The sequence below is a fragment of the Homalodisca vitripennis genome, chromosome 7, assembly GCF_021130785.1.
Source record: "Homalodisca vitripennis isolate AUS2020 chromosome 7, UT_GWSS_2.1, whole genome shotgun sequence".
NCBI classification, from domain to species: domain Eukaryota; kingdom Metazoa; phylum Arthropoda; class Insecta; order Hemiptera; family Cicadellidae; genus Homalodisca; species Homalodisca vitripennis.
In genome coordinates this window covers 87494464-87521908 of record NC_060213.1, presented here as the reverse complement: position 1 = coordinate 87521908, position 27445 = coordinate 87494464, and the positions used below count along the sequence as shown (strand labels likewise).

The 27445-nt window shown below is 31.9% G+C and overlaps 1 protein-coding gene and 1 long non-coding RNA gene across 5 annotated transcripts in view; one reads left to right on the top strand and one right to left on the bottom strand.

Moving 5' to 3' along the window:
* The window catches only part of LOC124366029, an 85080-nt gene that overhangs the window by 32664 nt on the left and 24971 nt on the right, over positions 1 to 27445 (bottom strand). The window lies entirely within an intron of this gene.
* On the top strand, positions 898 to 16066 carry LOC124366028. 4 transcript variants are annotated; one of them, XM_046822232.1, is made up of 2 exons: positions 898 to 1399; positions 6942 to 7218. In XM_046822232.1, exons 1-2 carry the CDS (start codon positions 1352 to 1354, stop codon positions 7113 to 7115), a joined length of 222 nt encoding a protein of 73 aa, XP_046678188.1. In that variant the 5' UTR covers positions 898 to 1351; the 3' UTR covers positions 7116 to 7218. The 4 variants fall into 4 exon arrangements, with proteins under 4 accessions (XP_046678188.1, XP_046678186.1, XP_046678184.1 ...); XM_046822230.1 differs by lacking the exon at positions 6942 to 7218 and adding an exon at positions 15611 to 16066 and having other exon boundaries at positions 908 to 1399; XM_046822228.1 differs by lacking the exon at positions 6942 to 7218 and adding an exon at positions 8523 to 9194 and having other exon boundaries at positions 909 to 1399.

Below are 27445 nucleotides of genomic sequence, written 5' to 3'. Positions count from 1 at the left end.
GTATGTGCATAGTGTAATTAAGAGCAGCGAATAATGCACATGTTGATAATACCAGTAAATTTATTAGTAATACTAAAATAATTTGAAGAATTGCTAAATAAAACTGAATTATAAACAGATATTCAAGTTTATTTCTCGTTAAATTATGATTTTTGATTTCCTTAGTATGGTTTATATACGAAGGAGTGTTTAAAATTTCTGGAAACACACAAATATTCTTAAAAAAAAAAAAAAAAACAGAATTATAAACTTAAGTTTTTCATAGTTTTACTAAATTCAATACATACAACGTTGAAATGTTCTGATAAAATGACACCTAAGACAAAATAGCAGTTATTTGAAGGTTCAATATTGAACTTATTCCAACAGCCGCCAGCTTTTAATGGCTAAAGTTTATGAAGTTTGATTTGTGGCATTCTTGTCTCATAATATATGCAGACCTTTATATGCATATCGACCTAAGCATGCATTTAAGACTTTCATGGTATACTCCACTCACCCCAATATATGTGATGGTTGTAGCATACAAGCTATTTAAGATAGCCGTACAACACTGTGCAAATTTGATATATTCGTCTGCTATGTTCTAAGATGGATGCTATTTTAAACACGCTATATATATATATATATATATATATATATATATATATATATATATATATATATATATATATATATATATATAACTCAGATAAGATACCTTTCAATATTGTTAAAGAAGTCACATTGAAATATAAGTTTTCAAATAATAGCTATACAATAATATTAAACAAATTTTAACCTATTTTTTCGTATTTGGATATTATTCTAAATTATTTTGGATGGGATAAAAAATGAAGTAAATTCTGTTCTTAAGGAAGTATTAATAATCTTTAATAAAACAATGTACATATATTTCCTTTACACTTAAAAATACAAGATAATAAAACACTAAATATTGTAAATGTTTTATTTTACGTTAATTATGTATCATTAATTATTATACGTAAACTATTATGAACTAACCTATCCGTATTCAATACCCATCTGTTTAGAACTGATAATACAAAAGACAAATTTAAAGATAATTTTTAAATAACCTGTTTCTCAGCCGTAATAAAAACCGATGAAACTCCTTAATACGTTTAACGCGATATCCGTTTTTCACATTTTACATAACCTTTTTGGAAACAGTCTTCTTACTGAATCACACTGCGTTGCGTATAATTTACTATAACACAATAAAGTAGCGACTCGTAAAATTGAGTGTACAATATTTTCCCACTATCACCAACTGCTGATAAGAGCGGCGTGGCAACGAAGCACAGATGCTTCTCGAGAAAGATACTAAGTTTATTGACTGTCACTCAAGATGGCGCGGCCCCTATGCGTTGCCGTCATCGCCTTAGCGTTGTTTGTGGTGAGAATATTTGATAAATACTGTTAATCTGTAGTTAGACGTAAACAATGCACTATCAATGTATTACACCCTGTCTACCTACTCATTTGATTAAGTGTAGTTTTATAATAAACTGGATAAAAATTAATCATTGTTAAGAAATTTAAAAAAATTCTAAATAAAGATTCTTAACGTTTATTTTATCTAACGCACGTTTAGTCAATTTGAAAAATTCTTTATGCGTGTGAAGGTTGCATTCCGTTCCTAACACCTTTTTAAGCTCTTTTTCTAAATGTAAGTACTGTTTTGTAGTAACAAGACAGTGATGTTTAACAGTAGTAACCTCAAATAATGTGAACGACTTTAGAGAATGGTAGTGCTTTATGTTTATTCCTTATAAATCTAGTTGTATTAACAATAAAAACAGAAATGGAAATATAGCAATTAATTAAGCTCTTTCTTTATTTCAAATTCATTATTATTAATACAGTTATTGAAATGTTGATGATCCTTAAATTTAATTGGGCTACTGACAAATTATTAAGACCATTGGTAGTTATTTATGTTGATTAAGTATGTAGCTAGAATATAGTTAAGAATAACATAAAGTTTTAACAACTTTTCTACCTAATCCAGTTACACAGTAGATATTTATGTGTGATACTTGGCAATGGTACTCTCATCAGGTATCAGTACAATCTGTGTCACGTTTTCCAACTTGTTTGTAATGAAGAAAACACGTAACATATTAAAATAGTACTAGAAACTATTATCACTTATATTTGTTTCTATGTTCTACGGAAATTTTCTTAAAAATTATTCGGTGACTATAGGAAGATAATTCGAGTGATGAATAATTAGTTGGTATTGTTATATTCAGTATACAATAATTCACATTGGGTACATGAAAGTAATGAAAAAAGAAAACAACGGTGAAAATTGTCATCAATATCAAGGTGAAGACGAGGACAGGTTTAAAGTTTATTAAGTGTTAGAATCTGTAAGGGAGATCAGGGCATGTGAAGGACAATACGTCTACTTGATAAAATCGCTCCCGGGATATTTAAAAAAATATGAATGCAGACTGATAAGCTGCTTAATCACACCATTGAACCGGAAACACGTTGCTGCAGCACACAGATGTGATGTTTCCCGCCAATACATCACAATTCGTAAACGACACCGCCCGAACTTCCTCGACTGTGGACTGCGCTGACCGGAGTGATTCTCCTCTCAGCTCATCAGAGCACCCCGCGTCCGATTTAGCAGACTACAGAACGCAGTGTAGCCTACCGGAAGAACCACATGTTTAACATACCGAGCTTGTAAACTCACTTAAAAGAACCATTGAATCTCTTGAAGTCGAAAAATCAAAAGTCAAGTAAATCTTGAAGTTGATCAATATTTAAGGCGTCAGCTGAAGACTTGTTCATTCGAAGGGTTGAGGGTTGAAGGCTTGTCATGAGGGAGGGTTGAAAAATCCAATCCCCCTTAATGTATTTATGAAATGCTTACATTTGAAATGCACAGAAGTCCGAACGGCAGCATATACAAATAACAAACTCAAAACACTGGTATTCAGAAACAATTCTTGCAGTATTAAGCTACAACCAACCAAAACATTCATGCCCCACATCAGATCCGGTATTTGTTTGAGATGATAGCTACACTCGTCACATCAAGGGTATGCTCAAGACGATGACCTCCCAGAGCTCTTCAGTTGGTGGCATATACAAGCTCGGCGCTTGGCAGCTCGAGGACGTGATGTCTGGACAGTCTTCTAGAACAGGGTCCGCTGCGAGATACTGATCGGCGGCACCAATGACTTAGCGGCCGGTGACCAGAATAGCATATGAGATCGCTACCTGGAGGACTACATAGCAAACCGACCAGCTGACACCGAACTTGTGCTGGCCACCCTGCTGCGCCACAAAAACGTCGATCCGGACCACCCCATCCACGATGAGATCGTATTCGTGAAAGACTTCATTTAGGAGTTGGCTGTACATCACAATACCGGGTGCTGAATCATGAAGGACTAAGCAGAAGATGTTTCAAGAGACAGGTTCCACACCTCTCTATGAAAGGCAGATGAATGTTGGCTAGGATAGTTATGGAAAAGAACATCCTTGGGACATGATCCTTCTGGACCCCAGAATCCAGTATCACCCCTAGTCCTCGTGAAAACTTCGGCAGTCACTAGCCGTCCGTCCATCCGGGTGAGCAGACGATTGCTGCACTTCAATAATTACCGGTCACCACCAACACTTTTCATACTTGGAGGTAATACGTAAGTGAGACTGCTAAGACACGATATCCTGAATCTTTACAATCCAGACTATTGTAATAACAAAATACACTCCTGGACAAAATTAACGCAGCACTAAATACTTTTCTTTTATTACTTATAAAAATACCTTATTTGTCTCATATTGTTACTCAGGATTCTTAGCTTGATAAAGGAGATATTGTGGCCAGTTTTTATCCTTATCTAATGTAATTATCTTATCTTAATGATTACAGAATTCCAATAATGCGTTATGTGGACATGTACAACCTTGCTCTTTTCCATAATGTGACTCACTGAAAATGTTTATCAGGGTAATGACATTTCTCCTCTCAGTCTGCGCCTGAGTTTACTTTGTGGTGGAAGTGCAACAGCAGTATGCTTCGATTCTTGACACCGAGAGAAGCGGCTAGAATAAGGTTTTTTTTGTACAGCAGGGGCGTTCGTATAGAGAATTTGCTGCTTTGTTTGGCATACACAACATAACTGTTATGAGAGTGGTTCAGCGGTTTCAAGAAACCAGGAGCGACAATAGGAGGCGAGGTCAGGGCCGTCCTCGGGCTACAAGCGAAGCTGACGACCGTTTTGTAAGGCTAAACGCATTAAGAAATCGTACTTCAACAAGTACAGAGCTGCAAGCAATGTTAAGAACAAGTCGAAATGTCCAAGTTACAAGTAGAACTATACGCCGACGTCTCCATGAAGGCACATTGAGCAGCAGAAGACCTGCCAGAGGCCCACTTCTCACCAGAAGGCATCGAGTAATGAGATTACGGTTTGTTCAAAATCATGTCAATTGGACTGTGGAGGATTGGAAGGCAGTCCTTTTCACTGATGAAACAAGAGTCAGTCTGAGGTCTCCGGATGGACGAGAGCGTGTATGGAGAAGGCGTGGAGAACGTTTCGCTCAGGCCTGTTTCTCACCTCAGGTACCTTTTGGGGGTGGTTCTGTTATGTTTTGGGGAGGAATTAATTATGAGGCGTGTACAGAGTTAGTAACAACAGCTAGACCAGCTCTAAATGCTCCTAGGTATGTAGAGACTATACTACAAGAACATGTTGTACCTTTTGCACCTTTCGTTGGCCCTCAGTTTGTGCTAATGCACGATAACGCCAGACCACACAGTGCCGCAGCAGTGACAGACTACTTAAGAGAGGTTGGTATCACTACCCTGGAGTGGCCACCAAGAAGCCCTGATTAAAACCCAATAGAGTATGTGTGGGACACTAAAAAAACGAACACGTGCTAGAAATCCACCTTCAGCAAACCTTGCAGAGCTGGAACGTGCTGTAAAAGAGGAGTGGCAGGGAAAGCTATTGAAGATATCCAGCACCTCATTGAAGGTATGCCTATGAGGCTCCTGGAAGTGATTCAGGCAAGAGGGGGTAATACCCGTTACTAAATAAGGGGAAATTAACTTTCAAATAAAGTGGAATAATTATAATGTGTTAAATTACGTAAGTAGTTAAATGGATAAATTAATTCATATTAAATTATAATTTTTTATTCATTAAATCTTGACATAACTAACCATACACAGATTCTATTGAGTTTTCCTTGTCTTTTTCTCTTAAATATATTTTTACAGCATGTTTAGAGATTTATTAATAACTTATAAAATGAATTTAATAAGTGCTGCGATAATTTTGTCCAGGAGTGTAGTATAAGCTTCAGGTCCATTAACGAAAAAAGGAAAGATTTAGAATAATTTTCAATAACATTAGGTTTTTTGAATTCGAAATTTGAAATCGTGCAAGTCAAATTTATTAAAAAAATACACATTTCAACAAACTAAAATTATTTGAATTTTAACCTTTTAAAATCACTCGTCATAGAACTTGTTGTATGAATTATACAATATTTTGCTTAGAGAGTTCAGTTTAATTAAGTGAATGTTCTTCCTAATGAAATTTTTTACACTTTCTTCATCATAATTTATTCAACTCTGTTTAAATTTTACTTGTTATTACTTATTTATACTTTATTTACTTAACTTAGTAATTCTTTATTTTGACTAAAATTAATTTTAACACTTATTAAATTAATACTCTTGAGATAGAATTGTACTTAGTAACTGAATTTAGATTATTATCTATCTTCAAGTGATAGATTATTTCAAAATTGTGAGTTGCAATACATTATAAGAAAATATCAGTTTATATTTGTTAGATCAAAAAACTTTATTACCTGATATTGTTTCTGAAATGCAGATTTGCAAAGTTTCAGAGAGTTCGCGTTATTTAATTTCCTAACTTCGGTAAATGTCAGTTATAAAAGTGAAATTATTGTAATTGTATCAACACCCATAAGGTTTTTCCAAAAACATTTCCTTTATTTCACTGATTATGAATTTATCTGATCATTTGTTAAGTAAGATTAATATTCTGAAACAGCTTAGATATTCAATTTCTATTGTTTATACAACTGTGAAAAAATGTATGCTCAATCACAAAATAAGATGTTTAATTTTAATAATTTAAGCACTCTTACATACGCGGTAAATAAAACTGATATAACGGATTTTAGAAGAACCCGGCAGAGCGTAAAGAAAGCATTATCACACAAACGGACGGATTGCTGTTAAACCTTTTTACACTAAAATCAATCACGTTATTCCTTCTTCCCATTAGGAAAATATTTATTAAGCATGAATACTGTAGGACTTTTCTACCAAGAGATATGACAGACGAAACGATTTTAAGAAGGACATGTCGACAGAGAACCATTACTAACCAGAGAATTTGGAGAATGGAGCGTAAATGTACGCAATAATAATTTATTCTAACACTTAGTTTGAACTCGGAAAAGAACGATACTTAAAATAAGCTTACACAAACAAAATAAAGATTGAAAAAAGGATGATAGGTCGTCAATATATGCCTTTTACATTTCAGTTCTAGGGTTTGGTTGGAACCCTTAAGATGTAGCATGTAGGTGGAGGTCAATCTCTGTACTCGGAAGTAGTTCCAAAACTAACACTTCTTTTCAGTATTCGGTTGTGGATTGTGTCATTTTTTACCATTATTAACTCGTAGTTATGTTGAATTTGTTCAGTTTCGCTTTGTATTTGCAGGTATTCGTTAAATCTAATCCTAGCAAAATAAATTTTCTTTTTTATGTGCCTATGAAATATAAATATAAAAATAAATACAACCGTGTCAAAGCTGAGTAATATACTTTTCTAGACTTTGTTGATCAGGACTCAGACAGTCTAGTTGGTTAAAATTCCTACTCGAGTTAACTCCTTTTTAACGCTTACTGTAAAATGTGTGCAGTTGTGCTCTGAAGGAATGCCCATCCCTGGTGGGCCAAGTGTGCAGAGAGCAGATGTTACTACACCTTTGGGAGCACTCAACGGGGTTAACGCCTTGGAGGCATATCTTGGAAGTCAAGGAACAATACTTGAACTTCGTGATTTGCTTCCGTTCCCCTTCTCCCTTTTGGGATGAACATTTAGTTTGACACACCTACAACAGGGTCCAACCAACTGAAGTATATTTGTAAATACTTTCATGTTCATTCACACTCAATAAAGTAAATTTTCTCAACGCACATTCTAGATTATTAAAGCCCTACATTTTCAATGTTTTTAAAATTAATTCCTAGTGCGGCAAGGAATTCTATTCTAATGTAAAAAGAAGGAACTGTACTTTCTGTATCAGTGTGACGTAGACTATGGTCGACCTAAAATAATATAAATTGGTTCAAATTGTTATTTTTTAGTAGGTCTTCATTTATTTCAAGACTCATGTATTTCTCAAATTACCCGTAGATATATGCTGGCGAAGAGTCGAGTTGTAATTTCCACTTCAAATTGACTTTTCGACCTTTATGTTCCAGAGCATATGTGTCTCCGCCCCTTCGTCTGAGGGAAAACCTGAGAGTTTGGACATGACTCTGGCCATAGAACGCTTCTTAGGGAGCTTTCAGATCGTTCTTAAATACCTCAATCTGCTCAATATCCCAAATGCCGTATTAGGATGATCTGTATTCATTAACGTCAAACTGTTTTAATGTGTACATTATAGTGGTTTTCACAGTTTTTCTGGTACAAATTTAACATAAAATATACAAACAATAAGGTTAAAACCTTTAAACAAATGTTTTTTTAATCAATTAAAAATCCCAATTATATTCATTGAGAATTAGAAAAGGTAGTAAACAAGCCAAAACTGACCTCACTCTGCAAAGATAACCAACTAAAAGCAAATTTGACATTCCAACAGTTTATTTATACAGATGGAGATAAAAACCAAGCATCAACAGTCCGTATACGAGAAAGAATTCGCATTGCCTAAGGACGCAAAGTTGATTAAAGAATAAAGTAAGATATTAATCGCTATTTTTGTGAGAGTAGGATTAAAAAAGGCATTGAAATCATTAGCAAAAGAGTTTTTTTATTCGTGTTGTATATATTTAGCTTGACATTTAAACCAAGCCTCAAGACTGCTTACAGGTGGTTACAGTAACATCAAGTAACTATTTGAAGAATCTTAGAATATCAGTCACTTTTTTCGGATTCTTTATCCCTATGTCTGATACTGGAATAACTATAATTTATGAGTCGGTTGGTTTTTATAGTGTTATAATATATGACTTTAAAAATGTTGCCATGTGGTTCTCTTATCCCTTTGATGCCCTTTCATTTTGACCTCTACCAAAAGTCTTCTTCAATTTTTGTCATAGAGTTTATCTGCAAGTAACCTGTGTTCATATACAACAGAACCTGCCCTTGCCTCTCTTACTATATCAAATATTCTTGAAATTCCTAAGTTGATTTTGAAATAATTTGTGTTCAAAGAGTCACGACCGGGCCCTGTTTTGTGTCGTTTTCTAAATTATTTTTTGTGTTTCAGGGCCCGAGTCTGTCAGTGCCAGCTCCCTCACCAGATCCAAGAGTTGGCTGTTACCGTTGTGAAAGTGCAAATTCTGGCGGCGGTGGTCTCTTATCTACTCTCGGAGATATAATTAATTTGGTTCTAGCAAGCGTTCTTCAGTTAGTGTCCTCTTTGTTGTCGGGAGTAGGAGCCTTACTAGGGCCTGCTACAGACGCGACCACACTCCTTGGAGCTCTTAATGGCCTTAACAGTTTAGAAGCCTTTTTGGGGAGTTTGCAGCTTGTGCCGAAACTCCTCAACATCGTCAATGTTCCCACGGCTATTCTAGGATAATATTTAGGCTATTTGCAGTTTTACTTTTTATATTCCCTGCTTTTTGAAGAAGAACCTTTTTATGTCTAGTAACTTTAATGACATTATTTTAAATTGTACGAGTACATTTATTTGCAGAATAGATTTTTCAGTTGCGATATGTAAAAATTAAGAACTAAAATATCATACCTTCGTTATATTTTTACATTAAGTATTTTCTCTGTTAAAAAACTATAATAACTTTTTAGATTTCATTTATTGAATCAATTAGTTAATATACCCACCATATCAGCATAGTTTTGTTATTTGTTATAGAATTGTTAAGACTTCTATGTATAAAGGAAATAAAAACTAATATAAGACTCGTTTTTATAAACATTTTTCTTGTATCAATCATTCCCTTGTATAAACATTAATTACAAATTTTTTAAATATCCAATCGACAAAGAATTTAAAAAAACCTTACTCTTAAGATTTCTCTTGAAACAATATATACGTTTAAGGGGGTTTTCTATGCCAATGGTTACAGTAAACCCTTTTTTAAGTAAAATGTTCCATAACCGATCTCAAAATATTCTTGACCTCCCCATAAACGAACTCCTAAGCAACGGTGTAGATCTTGATTTGCCGAACTTATACGTTTCACTTTAGCTTCTCATTTAGTGGAGTGTTATATTAATTTTAAACATTGCATGTAATGGCTTACAATAATGTGAACATAATCATAGCTCTTGAACAAGAATGTGTTTTGCTTACATATTCATACTTTAAGAGACAGACCTCAAAAGAAATTATGCTCTCTCTGTTTACTAAATTCAATTGTATTGAGTTCAATTGTATTCATAATGCAATACAATTGAATTGATTGTAGTTTGTTGTATAATGCATTCATAATAAACCTTATTCTCCTAACAAAACCGCAGTTTTTTAGCTATAATACAGTGATATGCTATTTGTTTGTCGAATTTGATCGAGATTGAGCAGCCTTTTTAAGGATTGTACATAACGAAAACGATATTACTGAAAACTGAATACTGACATGAAATATTGTTAATTTTATTTCCATTTTCATTGAGTAATGTTAAGGATCTCATAAACTATTGTGATACAATATTGAAATAACATAAAGGTAAGCACTTACTTCAAAAACTTTATAATGGTTTTGATGGTTTATATGTATAGTTTTAGAAAGTGTAAGTTCTACAGGTTGAAGGTGTTTATAATTATTGTAACTTATTTAGAACTTTTAGTAAATAAGAACATATACCGAAAGTGGGCATGTAATAAAGAGTTTTGAACATTCATTACAAAAGCATATCTTTTAATGTAGTTTTAATTGTACTAAATGTTTTAGGAATGGTTTGAGGAGAATAATATTTTTTTCTCAGAGCAGCAATTTACCCCAAAGTACAACATATATCTTAAATTTACATTATTTTCTTCAGAAAAAATCTAAACTTAAACATACTGGGTTCATATAGTAATAACACACAATATATGTTTGAACGTTACGTTTTTAATGTTTAGTCAGTAAATTTTCGCTTGTTCCTGAATAAGTTTTAACAACATTTCTTATTTACAAGGGTATGACTAGAAACTGTTTCTTATCTCGGTGTATTTATTAATGTAATTGAACAGACGAAATCAAACAAAATCATATTAAATACAACTTATGCAATACATTTACGACCCTTGTGTTATTTATATGGTGCATTGAGTAATATTAAAAAGTGTTTAAGCACATCATATTTAATATACACCCCTTTGGGCTAAGAATAAACTGTTAATTGTATAACTTACCATAACTGAAGACGAAAAGCTCTAAATATATTTAAAAATAGGCATTTTAACGAACAGTAATCGTGTATATTAACTTACGCTTTATAATTTTCACTTAAATACAATAAATTCATTAATTTAAACGGCGCCATAAACAATATATGAATTCCCACCCACCTTAAATTAAAATCGAAGGTGGTATTGACCAAAAATCGGAGAGAAGCATTTGAAAGAAGCCAAAAGCAGATAGTGAAAGTACAGTGAAACAGGATCCGATTCAGCACTAATTCAGCCATGGCAGATTTAGGACCATGAAGGAATTTCAGAATTCAATTTAATCGTGAAGGACTTGTAATTTCCTTTACAAGCTAATATAAAACCATTCCTTTGCTTAATTAAACTGTTATAAAATTCAAGAGCCGGAAGCTACTTTGTATTACATAAGCACACAATCTAGTATTTCTTGAAATAGATAGACATATTTTCCCTATGAAAGAAACCGATCGTCAGCCATACTAGTTTGTTAGAGGTCAAAATAGGGAGTATCAAAAGATTTAAAAACGTTAACCAATAATATTCATAGTATAGATCATATTTTGACACTTTTAAAATCATAATACACGTAAAGAAACGTTAAATATCTGTCAGATAATTATAAGGTATAGAGACCCCCAGGTAAAATAGATAAAGAGTGTGGGTATAAAGTCAGTGTTTATATTATTACATCAATGGGCTGTCATTAATTTTAACCTAATGACCCAACAATGTTTTAAAACCACAATGTTAATGCCGTTAAAAAACAAGGCTTGCATTCCTTATGTAATTTAAAACTAAATTTATTATACAGAAACAAGAATAAAGAAATTTCTACATCATAATAATCGTGTCATAATAGAAAAAAATATAAGAAGAATACAATTAATGCATGATATATTTAAGTTCTTATAATACGTAAAATATAAAGATTTATAATATATTTCGTAATATGTATGTGTTATATATATTTAAATTGTTTTTAAATATATCTGTTTTTTAAATATATGTTTTCAAAAATACATTTTACATATTATACTTTTTTACGTTATAAAATCAGTAGGCCCATATCATATTAGTTTAAATTTAACATTATTTTAGTGTTTCCCATTCTTTTATCATAAAAAAGCACAAATAAATCCATATATCCTTAAATATAACAGATTGGTAAATTTTCCTAGACTGAACCAAACTCTCGCCAGTACGCCTGCATCACTGAGCTACCAACTCCAGTTCATAGCGGCATATATTGTTATTATTACGCTGCTGCGCTATCATAGATCGTAAATCGAATGATAATATCAGTCCGGGGCGAAGCAGAAGGTTCTCGCGGAAACAGGGACGAAAAGAAAACGCTCTACATGGACGTTAATATTTTGTGATTGTATTGTGAATTTCCTAATATGGCACGTGTATTAACACCTGTCTGGATAATACCTGTGTTAGTGGTGAGTTTTGTGGTGCATGATATGTATTGATTGTAGGGCTGTGTCGGGTTCTAGTGGTGCCTAGATATAATATTAGACCCTTTCCATAGTAGCTGTCAAAATTTTAGGTTTTACGGTTTGTTGTTTTAAAGATAACGCAATATGAAAATATCTTATCGTACTTCAGTACAAGCGATTTGACTGTTTTATTTGTGGTACTATGGCAACTGACGTGTCCAGAGTCACATCAATTTAATTTAATATTAGGTTACTTAAAAAAATTGCAACATTCAAAAATATTCGTTGGTATACTGTTATGGCTCAGAGGTAGAGGAGGGTAATAAATAACAATAGTACACAAGTGTACTAAAGACATTACGTAAGGGTTATGATAAAATAAATTTAAATTAACCACCTTTAAATAGCTAGCAATATATTTAAAATTTTTAGCTAATAGTTGATAAAAAATTAGCGTATAACGACGGGGTGGTTGTCTGAGTATTCATTTTAAAGACATAAAATCTTAAAATGGCTTAACCCATATAGTAACACGTTAGCCCAGGAATGGGTTTATAACCTATATTCAGACCCTTCACGGGAGCCCCAAAATGAGAAACAAATATTGGAAAAAAATTATTTATATTATAAAATACGCTAAAGAATCTGAAACAATCTAATTTATACTAACAATAAATTAAACATTATAGGTTAAGAGTTAGTACGAATACTTTTTTGTTCGGATTTAAAATTTTATCTCAATCCGGCAATCATTTGAAAATCGTGTTAACGCCACTGGCCTGACATATCACACTTAATCAAGATACGGACCTTATTTTTGCTGTGAGTACGATGGATTTCATCATAAATAACGCATTTCTAATGATTATTTTCAAAAAATCATTGACCCGTATTTTAATTTTTGCAATACTTAAAACTGCAGTTTCAAAATATCTTGTGCTTTCGATAAGCTTATGAAGATTAAATTTAATACACAATACGACTACTTTAAACCTGAAGTTGTGCCTGAACTAAATTTGTCTGTAGTTTTAATACAGTGGAGTTGTAATTGTAATTAAAGAGAACCTCATGTTTATTTTCTTTAACGAAAGCATTTTAACTTGCTATTATACCGTTATTATTATGTCTTGGAATTTCAAAGTTTGATAAACATGAATAACGTAAGTGTTCAGTAGTTTTTACTGTACGCTAAGGAATTTCATCCTTTATTTTAAATAAAAGGTGCAATATTTTACCAACCCACTCCTCACTTTTGAATCCAGAGACATGTTGTAAGGCCCTCCTCTGACGTATCGGCAAACGAAATCGATGCTGGGCGTTAAAAAGTAATATAAAGTTATCTCACTATTTTTAGAAAACCTCAAGTTTCAAAATTATATGAGTAATATCTTACATGCTAGATTTAGGTTCAAAAACTTATTATTTTTGTTCGCTTCATAACAATTTAAATAGTAGTAGTTCAAAAGGAATTGGGTCGGAAAATATTATTAATTAATTTGAACTTTTAGTTCACATCTCTTTAATATAACCCTGAATAAATAAAACAAAGAAAAAGTTTTGTTCACTCCACGAGGAGTTATGTAAAAACTGATAAGGTAATAATGTGAAATTTTCAACTTATGTACATAGTTTGAGTTATATAACCTCAAGCAATGATACGTATTTATTCATTTGTGACTTTTAGGAATTTTACATTGGTAATAAAATATGATTTAAAAAATAATATGTTTTAATACATTTTTATAAGTAGATTGATTTTTTTAGAAACACAAAAAAGAAGTCACTCCACTAGTCCTCTTTCATGAAAATACAGTCAAACTTATATCCTTATCTTCAATCTTTTTCACTATTATAAGGTGTTCCTAACTTCAATTTCAAATTCCTAACATTCCTCTTGTAATGGTCAAAAAACTATTTTCTACTACTTCAGTCTAGAGAAATGGTGCCTTAAATTACCAAACTTTTCTTGAAAAACTCATAACAATTATTCCGATATAAACCCATTCGCATGACCTCAACGAAGGATGTTATTAATAGCCTAATTTTTAATACTCTTCATATGCATGTTAGTTAAAAATTTGTATTTAATTTGATTTTTTTACGTGTTCTATCCTTTAAACAAAATTTTAAATGTCTATATTACTCTTATAGTTATTGTGAGATAAAATTGTTAATTTAGACCAATCATGTAAACTAAGCTTTGGTTTGAATTAATGCGCTCGTTCATGTATAATATGCTAATATCCTGTACTAGTTAAAAAGTAAGATAAGAAATTCACTTCGTAAAAACAACGAAATGCAAGAAATTATTAAACAACGCTTTTTTATACAAATCTTTAAAATCAGCAACAAAACGCTAATATTAGGAGTTTAAACAATTTGTTTATCTACAAATTATTTGAAGCCAAAATGATAGGAAAACCGATCAAGGGTGTTTTAGGAAAATTGCATCATTTTCAACAATCTAAAACAGTTTTAAACAGTAATGAAGGAATCTTAATTTGCGTCTCCAAAAAGGTTTTTGAACGCATTGTAACGCACGTTTATTATTCCTTAAAGAGTAAACAACGTACATTGCAGTACGACAGAATCCAATTTCAAGTGCAATAATGTGTAACAAAGAAGTGCAAAATAAAACAAATGATGTGATTCATTTGTAGACACATATTTTTTCCGTTTTCCGAATTATTTTTACAAATTCTTTATGCTTAATGTGTATTTCTGCACGAGAACTCGTCATCAAGTAGTCTCTAAGAAAGATTCATCTGTAACTTGACTATGTCCATGACGTGAAGGGTACGATTTTAGAATGACTAGTTTCTTTATTTAAAGTTATTTTAAGCATAACCATAAACCTTCACGTGCAAACAGTTTAGAAACTGAACTGATGTTTTAAGAGTCAAATTATTCAACTACGTGTTTCAAAACGAAACGTTTGTTTCTTATTTGTTGGAGTTAATATTTTTCTTACATTAGCGTTTAATAAAAATGACATTAACTTTTCGGCAACTTTAAAAAGGCTTGAAAAATAAATAGTTAAGAATTTCACACCCAGCAGTAAAACAAACATGTTTCAATCTAAGATACAGAGATGTACAAAAAAACTCAGAAGGAATTTCAAATAGAAATATTAAATGCACAAAGCTTCCATTTCCAAAAAAGTTCTTTCGCAAAATAATTTCAAATGTCTGCTAACTAATCCCAATCTCATATGTGTACTATAGTTCCGTCTCTATAAATATAACACATAGGTACAATAAGAGTTAAACGACTGTTAGAAGGTTTATTTAAAACTTTATTATTAGCTTTATTATAGCTTTCGCTTATTTATTGCATTACCTAAGTTTTGATTTAAATCGATCAATGTCTTTAAATTACTCCAACGACATACATGTCAACTTCCCAATTATTGAGTCACAGGTTAAATTTAGTTTGATGGGCTCCACAACAGTAAGTATATTGCTACTATTACTAGTACAACTATTGTAACTTTACAAAATCTCAATTAAGCATTGTAATAAGCAAACGTTGATACAGGTAACGTGTTTGGCAGCACCAACACCGAGAGCCGAGGCGAATCCAGAGGCGACTCCGGGAGTCCTCACAGACCTTGTGCCAGGAGTAGTGAGTCTCCTCGGGAACATCGTCATGACCATATTGATGAACATAATGGGTGGAGGACTCATTCCCGAACCGCTTATAGACCTTGTCATGGGTCTATCTCCAATCCCCATTAACAATGGCTGAATCACATCAGACTCCATTGCCACACACGTTCTCCACACAATTGTTTTGCCATTTCCAAAGCGAGAATGAAGATTACAAAAACTCATAAGGTTAGATTAATAACAACGTCAATATCAATCACCACTGGAAAAGGGACAAATATTTCTCTAAGATAACACCACATTAAATGACTTAATGTGACACAAAATAGTGAACGTTTTAAGTGTATCCAAAAACCAATTTGTAAATAAATATTTCCTACTGTGACTGTTGATCACCCAACCAATATCCTGGTCCTTCACCAATCTTATTTCCAAATACTTTTGTCATATTTATTATGGTTTATTCCTCAACTGCTTGGTTTATTGTACATCTATCACAGGGTTCTTTTTGGGGGATGTTTTAGAGGTTATTCAATAAAACTCACATAAATGCTCGTCTCTAAATAAAACGACTCTTCCTCCATATTTAGACCAACCCGATTAGTACGTATATACAGGGGTAATGAAAATTATTGAAACGGTCTAATATCTTCTTTTCACGTAAACGTACAAACATATCACTTTTTACAGTGAAATATGACGCATAAATTTAAATTTTTTTAATACGTAGCTCTTCACCACCTCAGGGGGATGGCCCGCAAGGATTCTTCGGTGGAAATTAAAAATTTAAGCATACCATCTTAAAGATTTTAAGTAGTAAAACATCATGCTGTATCTAGGCCTCAAAAATGTAATCCTAAACAAAATGGCGTCGCTCGAAATTTTCAATACTGATCGTTTGGAAAGTGCAGAATGGCAAATTTTATTGTAACCATATCACACGAAGCTAAAAATCTTTACACATGACTAGTGTACACAAACACTTATTTTAAAATTTAATTCAATGTCCAGGTATTCTTCTATGGTAACGATCCACGAGGAGAAAAAGTTTATGTGAGCGTATGCACACCATTTTAAAGGGATAGTCTAGCAAAGAAGTATGCCGAAAACCATACTTCAAAACTTTTATCCTTTAAAACATGGTGATGATTCAAATATTTTAATAATAAACTATACATTCAGCAGAGAATCCAGGAAGTTGCTTTAATTTCACATTAAAAATGCTTAGTGGTTAGTAGCAATATGAACACAAAATCACCGACCTAGATTGTTATAGGAGGTGTTGAAATTATTTACCCTCGGCTTCTTGGCAATATCCCAACCGATGATAAAACGCTGAAAACGGGTTGTTTATTACATCTAGTGGAATACACGCAGCTTATTTTACAATACGGTGTCTCAACTGAAGCATATCTTGCGATTTGGTTCTGTAAACTTGATCTTTCAAATAGCCTCAGAAAAAGTAACCAAGAGTAAAACATCCGGAGGTTGTTAGGAGGAGAAAGTTACTATGCCTTTATAAGTTGAGTGGCAATGGCAATGTGACCCGTTTTAGGGGAGCTACACGAAAGTTTTAAAAGTAATATACCCACTAGAACTTCACCACTGGACCAAAAATACAGCACTGCAGCATATCCGCTTTCCCTTGCATCAGACAAGGCATGTAGTTAAAAGTGGTGAGCAAAATAATATTCAAAAGAGCGTTGAATTTCAGAATCCATGACAAATGTCTTCCCAATATGAGGCAAGATTTGGGGATGAGGATCACCCCAATATAAACCGGAAGTGCATAGCAATTGCATCAGACATTTTTCTTTATTATGCATTATGCAAGAGGATTAATATTCACACGGGTCATATATCTTGGCGATGTAGCTCAGGAATTTACTTTTTGTGAGAGTTAATTAGGAGAATTTTGATTTGTAAGAAAAGTTATCAGAAGTAGAAGATCTAATAAGACGTGAGAAATACTGGAGTCTGGAGGTGATCCTGAGGTGGAACCTGAAGAAGCTGGCTGCAATTATAGATGGCCATTTGCGGAATTCAAAGCCACCACGATTTAGCAAACTGTTTTATTGTAACTGGAGGTCTAGTGCATCATCCACAGTATTTGTATTAGTGATTACGTTATCTACACAGATCTGAGATCACAGTAATTCTGCTGTCTTGGGAAAACCTTCACTTTGACATCTGCAAGTTGGAAGAGAGTCTTTATAGCAAGGTAAGGAGAACTGTTTACAGTGGCAGTGGCAGTGTTTAGCTTGTACACACAGATTGTTGATTTACGCCAGAGGATGAGTGGAAACATCTGGTCAGGGTGCACGCTTATGATCCGGTAAATTGGCCTGATGTTACAACAAAACACAGTGATTGGATTGGATCCAGGATTGGAGCAGGATGTCATTTATGTTGGTCTACAGCTTGTGACCAGAAATTAAACTTTTATTGAGAGAGAGAGATTATTACATTTTGAGCTAGAAGAAAAAAAAGTGCGTAATTTATTGGTTCTTTGCTTTTTTTGAGGGCCCCATGATGGGGTAAGAAGTAGTGAGGTTAGGTTTCCATCAAAATTTGACATTTTATTCATATGTCCAAGCGATTAATGTTCATTCGTTAAACTAGTGTAAAGTTCATGAAAGTGGGGCTGAGCACGGAACTAGCTAAAATAGGTCCTAGAGATTGGAATCTACGCTCCGCAGTGAGACGTGATGTTCCGAAGGGAGGTTGGTTGCTTTTGAAGGGCAATCGAACAAACACGTACGTCAGGTCTCTAGAGTGTCTTGAGTCAAAGTGTAGGTCACAAATTTCTCTTCTGTCGACTGTTTTCTACATTAAGAGGGTCCTTCTTGCTGCCAGAATGTTTAGTGAGACAACTGCAAGTCAACATCATTGGTAGAGAGCAAAGAAATAGAATAAAATGACATGAGAGGTCTAGGAGATGTACAATGTGCTTATCGAATATTGTTTATTGTAACTCTCATACTAAAACTATATTTTTGAAATGGCCCAAAAAGTAGATTTGATATGTGTTGAAAGTCTGAATTTGTACACCAGCTAAATAACACTTACTCACTCACTTACTCGATTAATCAATCATGGATCGCTACTTCTCAAGAACGAAAAAACTGAATTTAAAACGTGGTACGGTAGCCAGAAAATGCTCGTTTTAACTCGCTAATTACCAGGGTGGTGTTGTCTCGTAACTCGAAGTGACAAAGAGTGACAACAAACTAACACAGTAGATAACTCAGAGCTCGGCAACTCACTCACTAGCTACTGCGACAACTGATCAGGTCGGGGCTACAGTAACAGATACTTTGTACCTACTTGTAGATGTATAATTTTTTATTGTACCTTTCCATATTATTATTGATTATAATCGATATACTATTCAGCGTATCGTAATATACGGCGTTTGAAGAAGTATTAAATATCACGATATTAAATATTAAGCATATTTGTTACTGGATGATTTCATAGTTAAATAGTGTAATCGTCAATATTGAAAACTTTCACACTATATACTCTACAGTTAAAAGTTAGAACTACACATTAGTACTATTACGGTTATCGTTATCACGGTACACAAGTCAATAACCGATAGTGACTTTTTTAATATTAGAGTAAAAAATGTATTCATTTCCTGGTCATGTATATATGCACAACTATATTTCCTGTAACATTTTTTATAGTCTGTAAAATTATTCAGGAATGCGTCTCAACATGAACGTCTGCGCCTTTGGCTTTATTGGATTATTACTTATTTGTCAGGTATGAAATTTTTATTATGATAATAGTACACTAAGTATACCTGGAAATACGCACATGTGTATTCAAAAAGTACGCATATGTGGTTATTGTATTCGAGAAAGTTACTTCTTAAAAATGGTAAAAATAGGTTTTTTTATTAATGGTAATGACTTTAGTTATAAATTTCGACTTGGCCTTCTATATACCGTATTACAATTATTAAAATAACAGAGATCAATTACCTGTCTTAACGTTACAATTCCTGAGATATTAAGCAATGTAGATAAAAAGTAAATGTATTTTTTTACAATACTTTGTATTAGTGGTAGATTGTTGTTAATATTATCTAGATGTATTATAATCTAGATTTAGAGCTATAAAGTTATTCTAATATATAGTTATTTGAATACTGTTGGAATATTTAAATTAGAACTACTGCTACTTTAATGTTTATTGATTTTTAAGTTACAAACATTGCATAAGTATTTTTTATTACCTAATGATTTTTCACTTAAGTATATACTTTTCATGTATATAAGAGATAGTATAATTTTAAACATTTCTATGACTCATCTATAAATAACTACGAATACAAAGAAATTTCATTTTTTTATTAAATTCTTATTAGTTTTATATATATAAAACTATATACATACAGTATACATATACATATAACTAAACAAACTCACGCAGTAATTTGTCACACATGCTTATTGCTTTCTGAATCATATGAGTCATATCATCCGAGATGTACATTTCAGTTGACACCGGAAAAGGTATCAAAACAATTTAAATGTTGTAGGAACACAGGATTTAATAAAAAAATTCGATTTTTGGATTGTAATTACGTAAGTTTGTATTATTACAAAATTTTTATTTATTAATCACCACTGAAATCATAATTCGATATGAGGAAACAGCCCGATTATTGAAAAAAATACTTCATAATTCATTACAGTTCAACAAATTTACTAGTTGTATTATATCGGTACATATAACACTGTTTTATTTCCAAGTTAAATTAAGCCCACAATCTTATATGAAATTAAACTTAAACAATACATAAGTTAACGAAATAAACATAAATAATTGAATAAATTATATAAATTTAAAGTAGTGGTGAAAGTCCCTTCAATTGGTATTTACTGTTACAGGTAGCCGATTCAAAGAGTTCTACTTCGCTAGGTACTTGTGAAAGTTTTAATTTTAAAAATCTTGATTTTCCTAGCAAAAAAATTAAAAAACTTGTTGAAAAGTATTACGGATTAGCAACTTTGGAGGGTTCTTGTCCTGCGAAAAATCGAAATAATGAGGATAAGAAAATCGTTTGGAAATAACTCTAATATCTGCTTTAACTAGGTAGGAGTAATCTTAGTTGTGAAGTACTTTATAACATAAGTTTTATGTTTAATGCAAGTAAATAAAAGTAAGTTATAGAAAGCAACTGTTTTTATTTTAGTGGTATTCCTATAATGTAGTGTTTCGATAGTAAAAATTTTAAAGTTAAATGTTTTATAAACACTGAATTGTATTTGTTATAATCAAACTGTTTATTATGTTCATATCATTTATAAATTATTAACTTTTTAAAGATAAACTGGAAAAATAAACCACTAAGTTTTTAATTTTCCTTAATATATTTTACTCTTGAACATTTTGGATTTAAAATATAATGACTTTATAAAACCTTTTGCAATATATGTATGTGATGATGTTTTATACAGAAATTATATTCATATTTATATTACAATGTTTTAAAAATAAAAATGGCAGTATAATGTTGTTGTATCAGATAGTTAATTTTAAAAATATAACAGTTTCTAACTTTGTTTCCCTCAATGAAGTCAATCATTATCATTTCATCCCTCATTATTGCTTTCAAAGAGCAGCATATACTTTAATTTTAGAAATATATTAGAAAGTAAGTAAGTATTACTTTTTCGTTGAATATCTTTGTATGTTCGAAATTTATTGATTTTTTTATACTCGTTGTAACCATTTCAATATAAACAATATTTTAATTTTTTTTGCAGTTATTTGTATAGTATCTAGATATATTCCTACCTTATCTTTTCAATTATAACTAAAAATATTTGGACTAAAATAAGCTGCATTGTACCATGGTGTTTTAAGGAAAGGAAAATCCATATTCAGCCTTATTTTGTCTGTCCTTATGAGGCACTGGCCTGTGCGAGTCTTATCAAAAAGGAGAGTTCTTGCAGTAATGATAAAAATTGCAAAGGCTACAGACAGGATTTGATATCTCTAACTCAGATCCAAAATCGGACATCCTTGACGTCAGCTCCCGATGACTAGACTACTAGAAGTGCAACAAGGAAGACAAAAACCTTATCAGTTGACTTCAACTGAATAAGCTACTTATTAAATTATTTGTTTTATCTATAAAGTAAAAACACAGGTCAAATACAAGGGAATAAACTATTTATTAAAAAAAAAATAATACGCCCTTCCCCTTTACAAAGGTAAGGTTTTTACATCACTCTTTAGCCAATTAGTTCTGGCTAAAGGCACTGGCAAACTGGTATCCTGGCTTAAGAAAATATGGCATGATTATATTTATAATAATTATTATAAAGTTATAATTTTCACTCTACTTATCATCCAAAAAGGGCTATAACACTCATAGGGCTAGTAAATAGATTTTTATATCTATCTATAGGCTATGTATAAAAGTAGATGTTCTGATTGACTGATTTACCAGTTCCCAGAAAAACAATGAAAGACAGAGACAAGTAATCTGGTTCATAGGTTTATCATAAGTCTTAAAGGGGCGATAACTAAGGAATTTCCATCCGATTTAACGAATCTTGGGTACTAATATTTCAAAATTTCACACAAGACATGCATTGCTGCAAACACGTACTATGAATTGTAAGAACCTTTTAAATGTTATCAATTATTCTGTGGATATTGTAATATTTAGTTAATTATTTGGCCAATGACAATGCCTTACAATGCCAATTTGTATAACAGTGTGAATACAAATTATATAAAAATGATTCTAATTAGGAACCTTAATAAGTATGCAAATAACAGCAATATAGTCAATAATGATAAATTAGGACTTTTGAGTATCAATTACAGCATAACCATAGGTTAACACATGTAATTATTATTTTAGACGTTTTTACATTTCCTTTTATGACCGAGTTAAGCTTCTCAGACATGTGTAAGTATGTATATATGTATATGTGTAAGTATGTATATATATATATATATATATATATATATATATATATATATATATATATATATATATCACATCATTCGCGATTGGGGAAACAAGGCAAACTCAACCTAAGGCATCAGAAATACCCTAGACCAGAGAAAATTTCAATTGCCAAATATATACACTTTTTGTCATGGTGTTGGAAATATAATTCATTCTAACCTAAAAAGCTTTCTAACTTTATAATAAACCATGAAAATAGGATAATATAGCAAACAGAGATAGGAGAGTTGGAATGCACACTTTAATATATCAGGTGTACAGATATATATGCTTTCAAAGAATTAAAACTAATGTTAAAAACTAAGAAAGCCGAGTGATCTATAAGATGGTTATTTTCAGAATTTGATTTAATTTATTGCTAGCATTTTAGAGGTTTCCATTTTTGTGCTCCTGTTACGTAAAAGGTACCATATACAATTGTGTTTGAATTTCACGTAAACGCTGTAATAATACATTCCTCAAATATAAATCCTTCCGTTTAAAAATTATTATAGATTTCTTGCACATTACATCATAAGTACTCTCAGTTAGAAAGCTCACAGAATCGTACTTTAGAATTCCTCTCCCTAGCCTAAGATCCAATTGCTACAGCAATCATTGAGGTATCTAATTAAAAATCATGTAATGCTGCAAGGAATTAGAATTGGAATATCTTCCAATGGCCATCACTTATCTCTTGAGTGATATGCAATGTAGAAAATAAATACCTCTGAAGACCAGTAATTGAACAAGATGCGTGCAAAGCCGCGAGTAACTGCTTGTAATATATGAAAAGATATGATCTTCCTCATTAACTGGATATAATACTAAGTTTCATTCCAAAATATATAACTATCAATGAACCTAAAAGTTTGTATGCCATTTATCCTATTCAATTCTAATATTTTAGAATTCTAGAATATTTTTAAATTTCATTTTAAATATTAAACAAGGAAATAAATATTAATTAAAAAAATATTCATGTTCACTAGCCGATTTCATTACGTTTTCAAATGAATATAAAACATAATTCTATTAGAATAGTCCAGTGTTTTATTTCATTGAACAATTTTAATTGAAAAACTGACTAAAGATTAAGTTTATGGCTTATCATCAATCAATCCAATTAACATAAAATATATGTTCCCAAGGCTTATTGTTTGTCCATTTGTACTTTCTTCATGGTCGGGCCTCTAGCTTAGGTGGCGCCTGGGTTTTGCATCAATAACACGATACAGGAATAAATAAGTAATTAATAAATAACAATTAATTACACAATTAAATATAATGGGAGAGGAGAGACAAAATTGGTTAAGTTTTCTCAAATAAAATGTGGGGTTAATTTAAATAAAAGTTTTCAAGAATTTTCTTCAAATCCATGAAAAATAATATTAGTATAAGAAACCACAAACATGCGTAATAAAAAAAAAATTAATTCTTTGCAAGAAAATAATTATACTAGCCTAATCATTGTAATAATGACGTAGTTATTTATTATTTCTAAACTCCATTATAAGATGTTACAACCTGAACTATCATTGCTGCCCCATTCATAATTTTGATTCTACATACGCCCATGGGGCCCACTGGCTCCCGTGATGATGGTGTTAATGTAGGATTTCGGCAGGCGACTTCACCACTACAACTCATAATATTCATCACAGCCAAGCACACAAAATATATTTTAGGTTTTAAACAGTGAAACATTTCATTCAGTTATTTTTTTTTAGAAAATATGTTTTAAAAACAATGTATTGAAAATCAGCTTACTCATAAGAAATCACCTCACGTTTGCCAAGCAATTTAGAACAAATCACTCTAAATAATATTGATCCTCCATTATTATTAACTAAAAGAAAAAGAATACCAATATTAATACCTTTGTTTTGATACATGTCGTTCATCCTTATAGGTGTAAAGAAATTATTGAATAACATCCTATCAAAATTAAAAAAAAATACTAAAATACTGCAAAACTTAGCGGGCATTTGCTTCTAATGTCTCTGGAATACAGGTATTCAATTATTTTTGTACTATAAGAAAATGTAAGTTTTTAAAACAAAGGAAAAGTAAACCATGAAAAACGTGGTTAAATATTTTAAACTTGAAAAAATTGTGTATTGTGGTCATGTTGAAATACAGACTCGTAAACAACTTGTACGAACAAATTTATTGCAGGAACCCCCATTTATTGTAGGAATGCCCTTTGGTAACATGTTTATGTATTAATACCAGTTAGTTACCATCAATAACGAATGGCCCAACTTTTATGTTTTCTAGTCTGTCAAATACTGCCCAGTTCATATTTTTATAATGGTATATTATGGGTTTTTTTACTGTCATCACACTTACGCATCGTGTTGTAGAGCGCTAGAGTAAACAATGAATTGTTGAACGTTCAAATTTCAATAACAAGCGATCCGCATCATTGCTAAATTCAAGCTCAGATTTTATAACAGGCCAGATTTAAAACCAAATGTCGACTTTGCTAATCCTTTGCATTTTGGAAACATCGTTATACTGTACGCTAAATTTCCTTTGACCAATGGCCGAGATATTCATTCGTACGAGACCAGAGGCAGAGATAACTACCGTACTGGTAGACGCAGGATGGTGGTTTATGAACGCTTTCCTTCACAGGCAGTTTATTTGATTAACAGATTGCATAATAAAGTAAGAATTGTACATATTGTCGACGCATCTTAAACTAATTTAAGGCGTTGTTTAGCGCTAAACACGTTTATAATTTAAACAATTTTTGGCGTACGACTGGTACAATAACAAAACTGGCTTCCTAAATGAAGTGGGAATGACGATGGATAAGTGTGAATTAAATATGCAAATTTATTTGTGACTGGCAGCTCAGTGTGGTGTGAATGTACAAATTTTTGAATATTTTGGTTTTTGCTAAAGAAATTTATTTTCCTCTGCAATACATAATTTTAAAATAAGCGATTCCCTAAATAAATCAATGAAAAGAAGTAAGCTACATTAAGATTTGCTCTTAATTTCTATTGCACTATAAAACAAGAGCAGAGATTTTAAATCTAATACATTAAGCCTTAAAAAAGGTGTCTAAGAAAGGTGTATAAGAACCTATGATATGACACAATTTAATTGCATTAGTTTTTGAAAGGACTATCTAAGCTGTAAGTTTCCTTAGATGTTCTTAACTATTTTCTAACTTTCCTCTCTTTTGGTTAGCATAAACAATAAACAGTTTGATCTAAGAAAGATTTACCATTTTTTCAATCAAATTTTCCAAAATCCAAAACGAATTAAATTAAGATTTGCTTAAATTTGTAGAAACTGGTAAAATATTTACATTTCCCAACATGTGCATAAATATGTCTTCATACTCAAAAAATATTCTAAAGGTTAGAACAAGATAGGTCTGCATCAGCCGACTGACCCATAGCGGGAATTTTAACCACTGCAAGAGATATATTTTTGTGTTTAAAACTTCCCACAGTACTATAAAGTTCAAATTTGACATACACGTGCCTCACAACTTAAATAAAATAGTTAAAATAGGGTTGCAACCCCTATAAAAACTATATTTTTGTTTTTCAACTTCCCGCTGTTCTATAAAGGTGGAATTAAACACACACGTGGTTTGTGCTCTCAACAGACTTCTGACACCGGTAATAACGTATAGCAGAACGAGATTGTAATGACCGGAGTAATCTAAATAGACTATTCAGAGATGAAATTCTGGAGTTATATTCGTCTGAACTAATAGTATAACAGATGCATAAGTGCCTTTGTTTGTTTGATTTGCTTTCACGCTTAAACTATCCATCCGAATGTATTAAAAATTTACATGGACATTCTTACGGTGTCTATGATGAATATAGGCCTATTTTATTTCAACAGTCCCTCTGGGCTTCGCTCTACAGGTCGTTAAAGTAGCAAAATCCCATCTAGGTCTCTAAAGCTGTTAATTATTAATTTAAAGAGTATGTCAAATGTAATCAATAATTACTATCCACATCATTTCAGTTTTCAGCGATTATATAAGTACTCATCTATCTTAAAAAATGTCCTAAAACTTAAGGTGGTGAGATTTTGACTCCGAAGACTCCCTTTGAATTAGTTGGTCAGAACTATGCTAGATGCAAGTTCGCGGGAGCTTTTGATCTAATGTACCAATTCCAGCTCTAAATGTTCTGAAATGTTACAAATATTTTTCAGTTTATAAAGAAACAAACGCGTGCTGTAATCGTTATTGAACTTTTATACGTACTTTTTATAAAATACTAAGTATTAAATACAAAAGCAAAGTTACTACCTAAATATTACTGTAAATTTAAAAATGTATGTAAATCCATCTAAGTTTGACAGAAATAGGCTTCTCTGATATGTGATATAATATTTTATTAAACGAAAAACAAGGCAAAATCAACTATGGAACATAATATACTAAGAACGAATGGCCAAATATAAAAACTTATTGGCGTATTTTCTTGATCAAGGTAACAAGTCAAACTCAACATTGGCGTCTGAAATATAATTCACTCGAAATAGCAATGGTCATCCACGAGCAACGCCTACTGAAATGTGTAAGGCAGCATGCTAGCAGTACTGATATAAGAGACAATTTAGTCTAACTTTTACAATACATTTAACGATTGTTATGAAACTTATTTTAGTAGTCTTTTGACAAATATAGCCTTCTCAGAGCTGTATATGTATATGTATTTTCTGATCGTGAAAGAGTCAAAATAAGCTATGGAACAAAAATACTAAGATTATAATAAATTACAATAACTATAAATACAC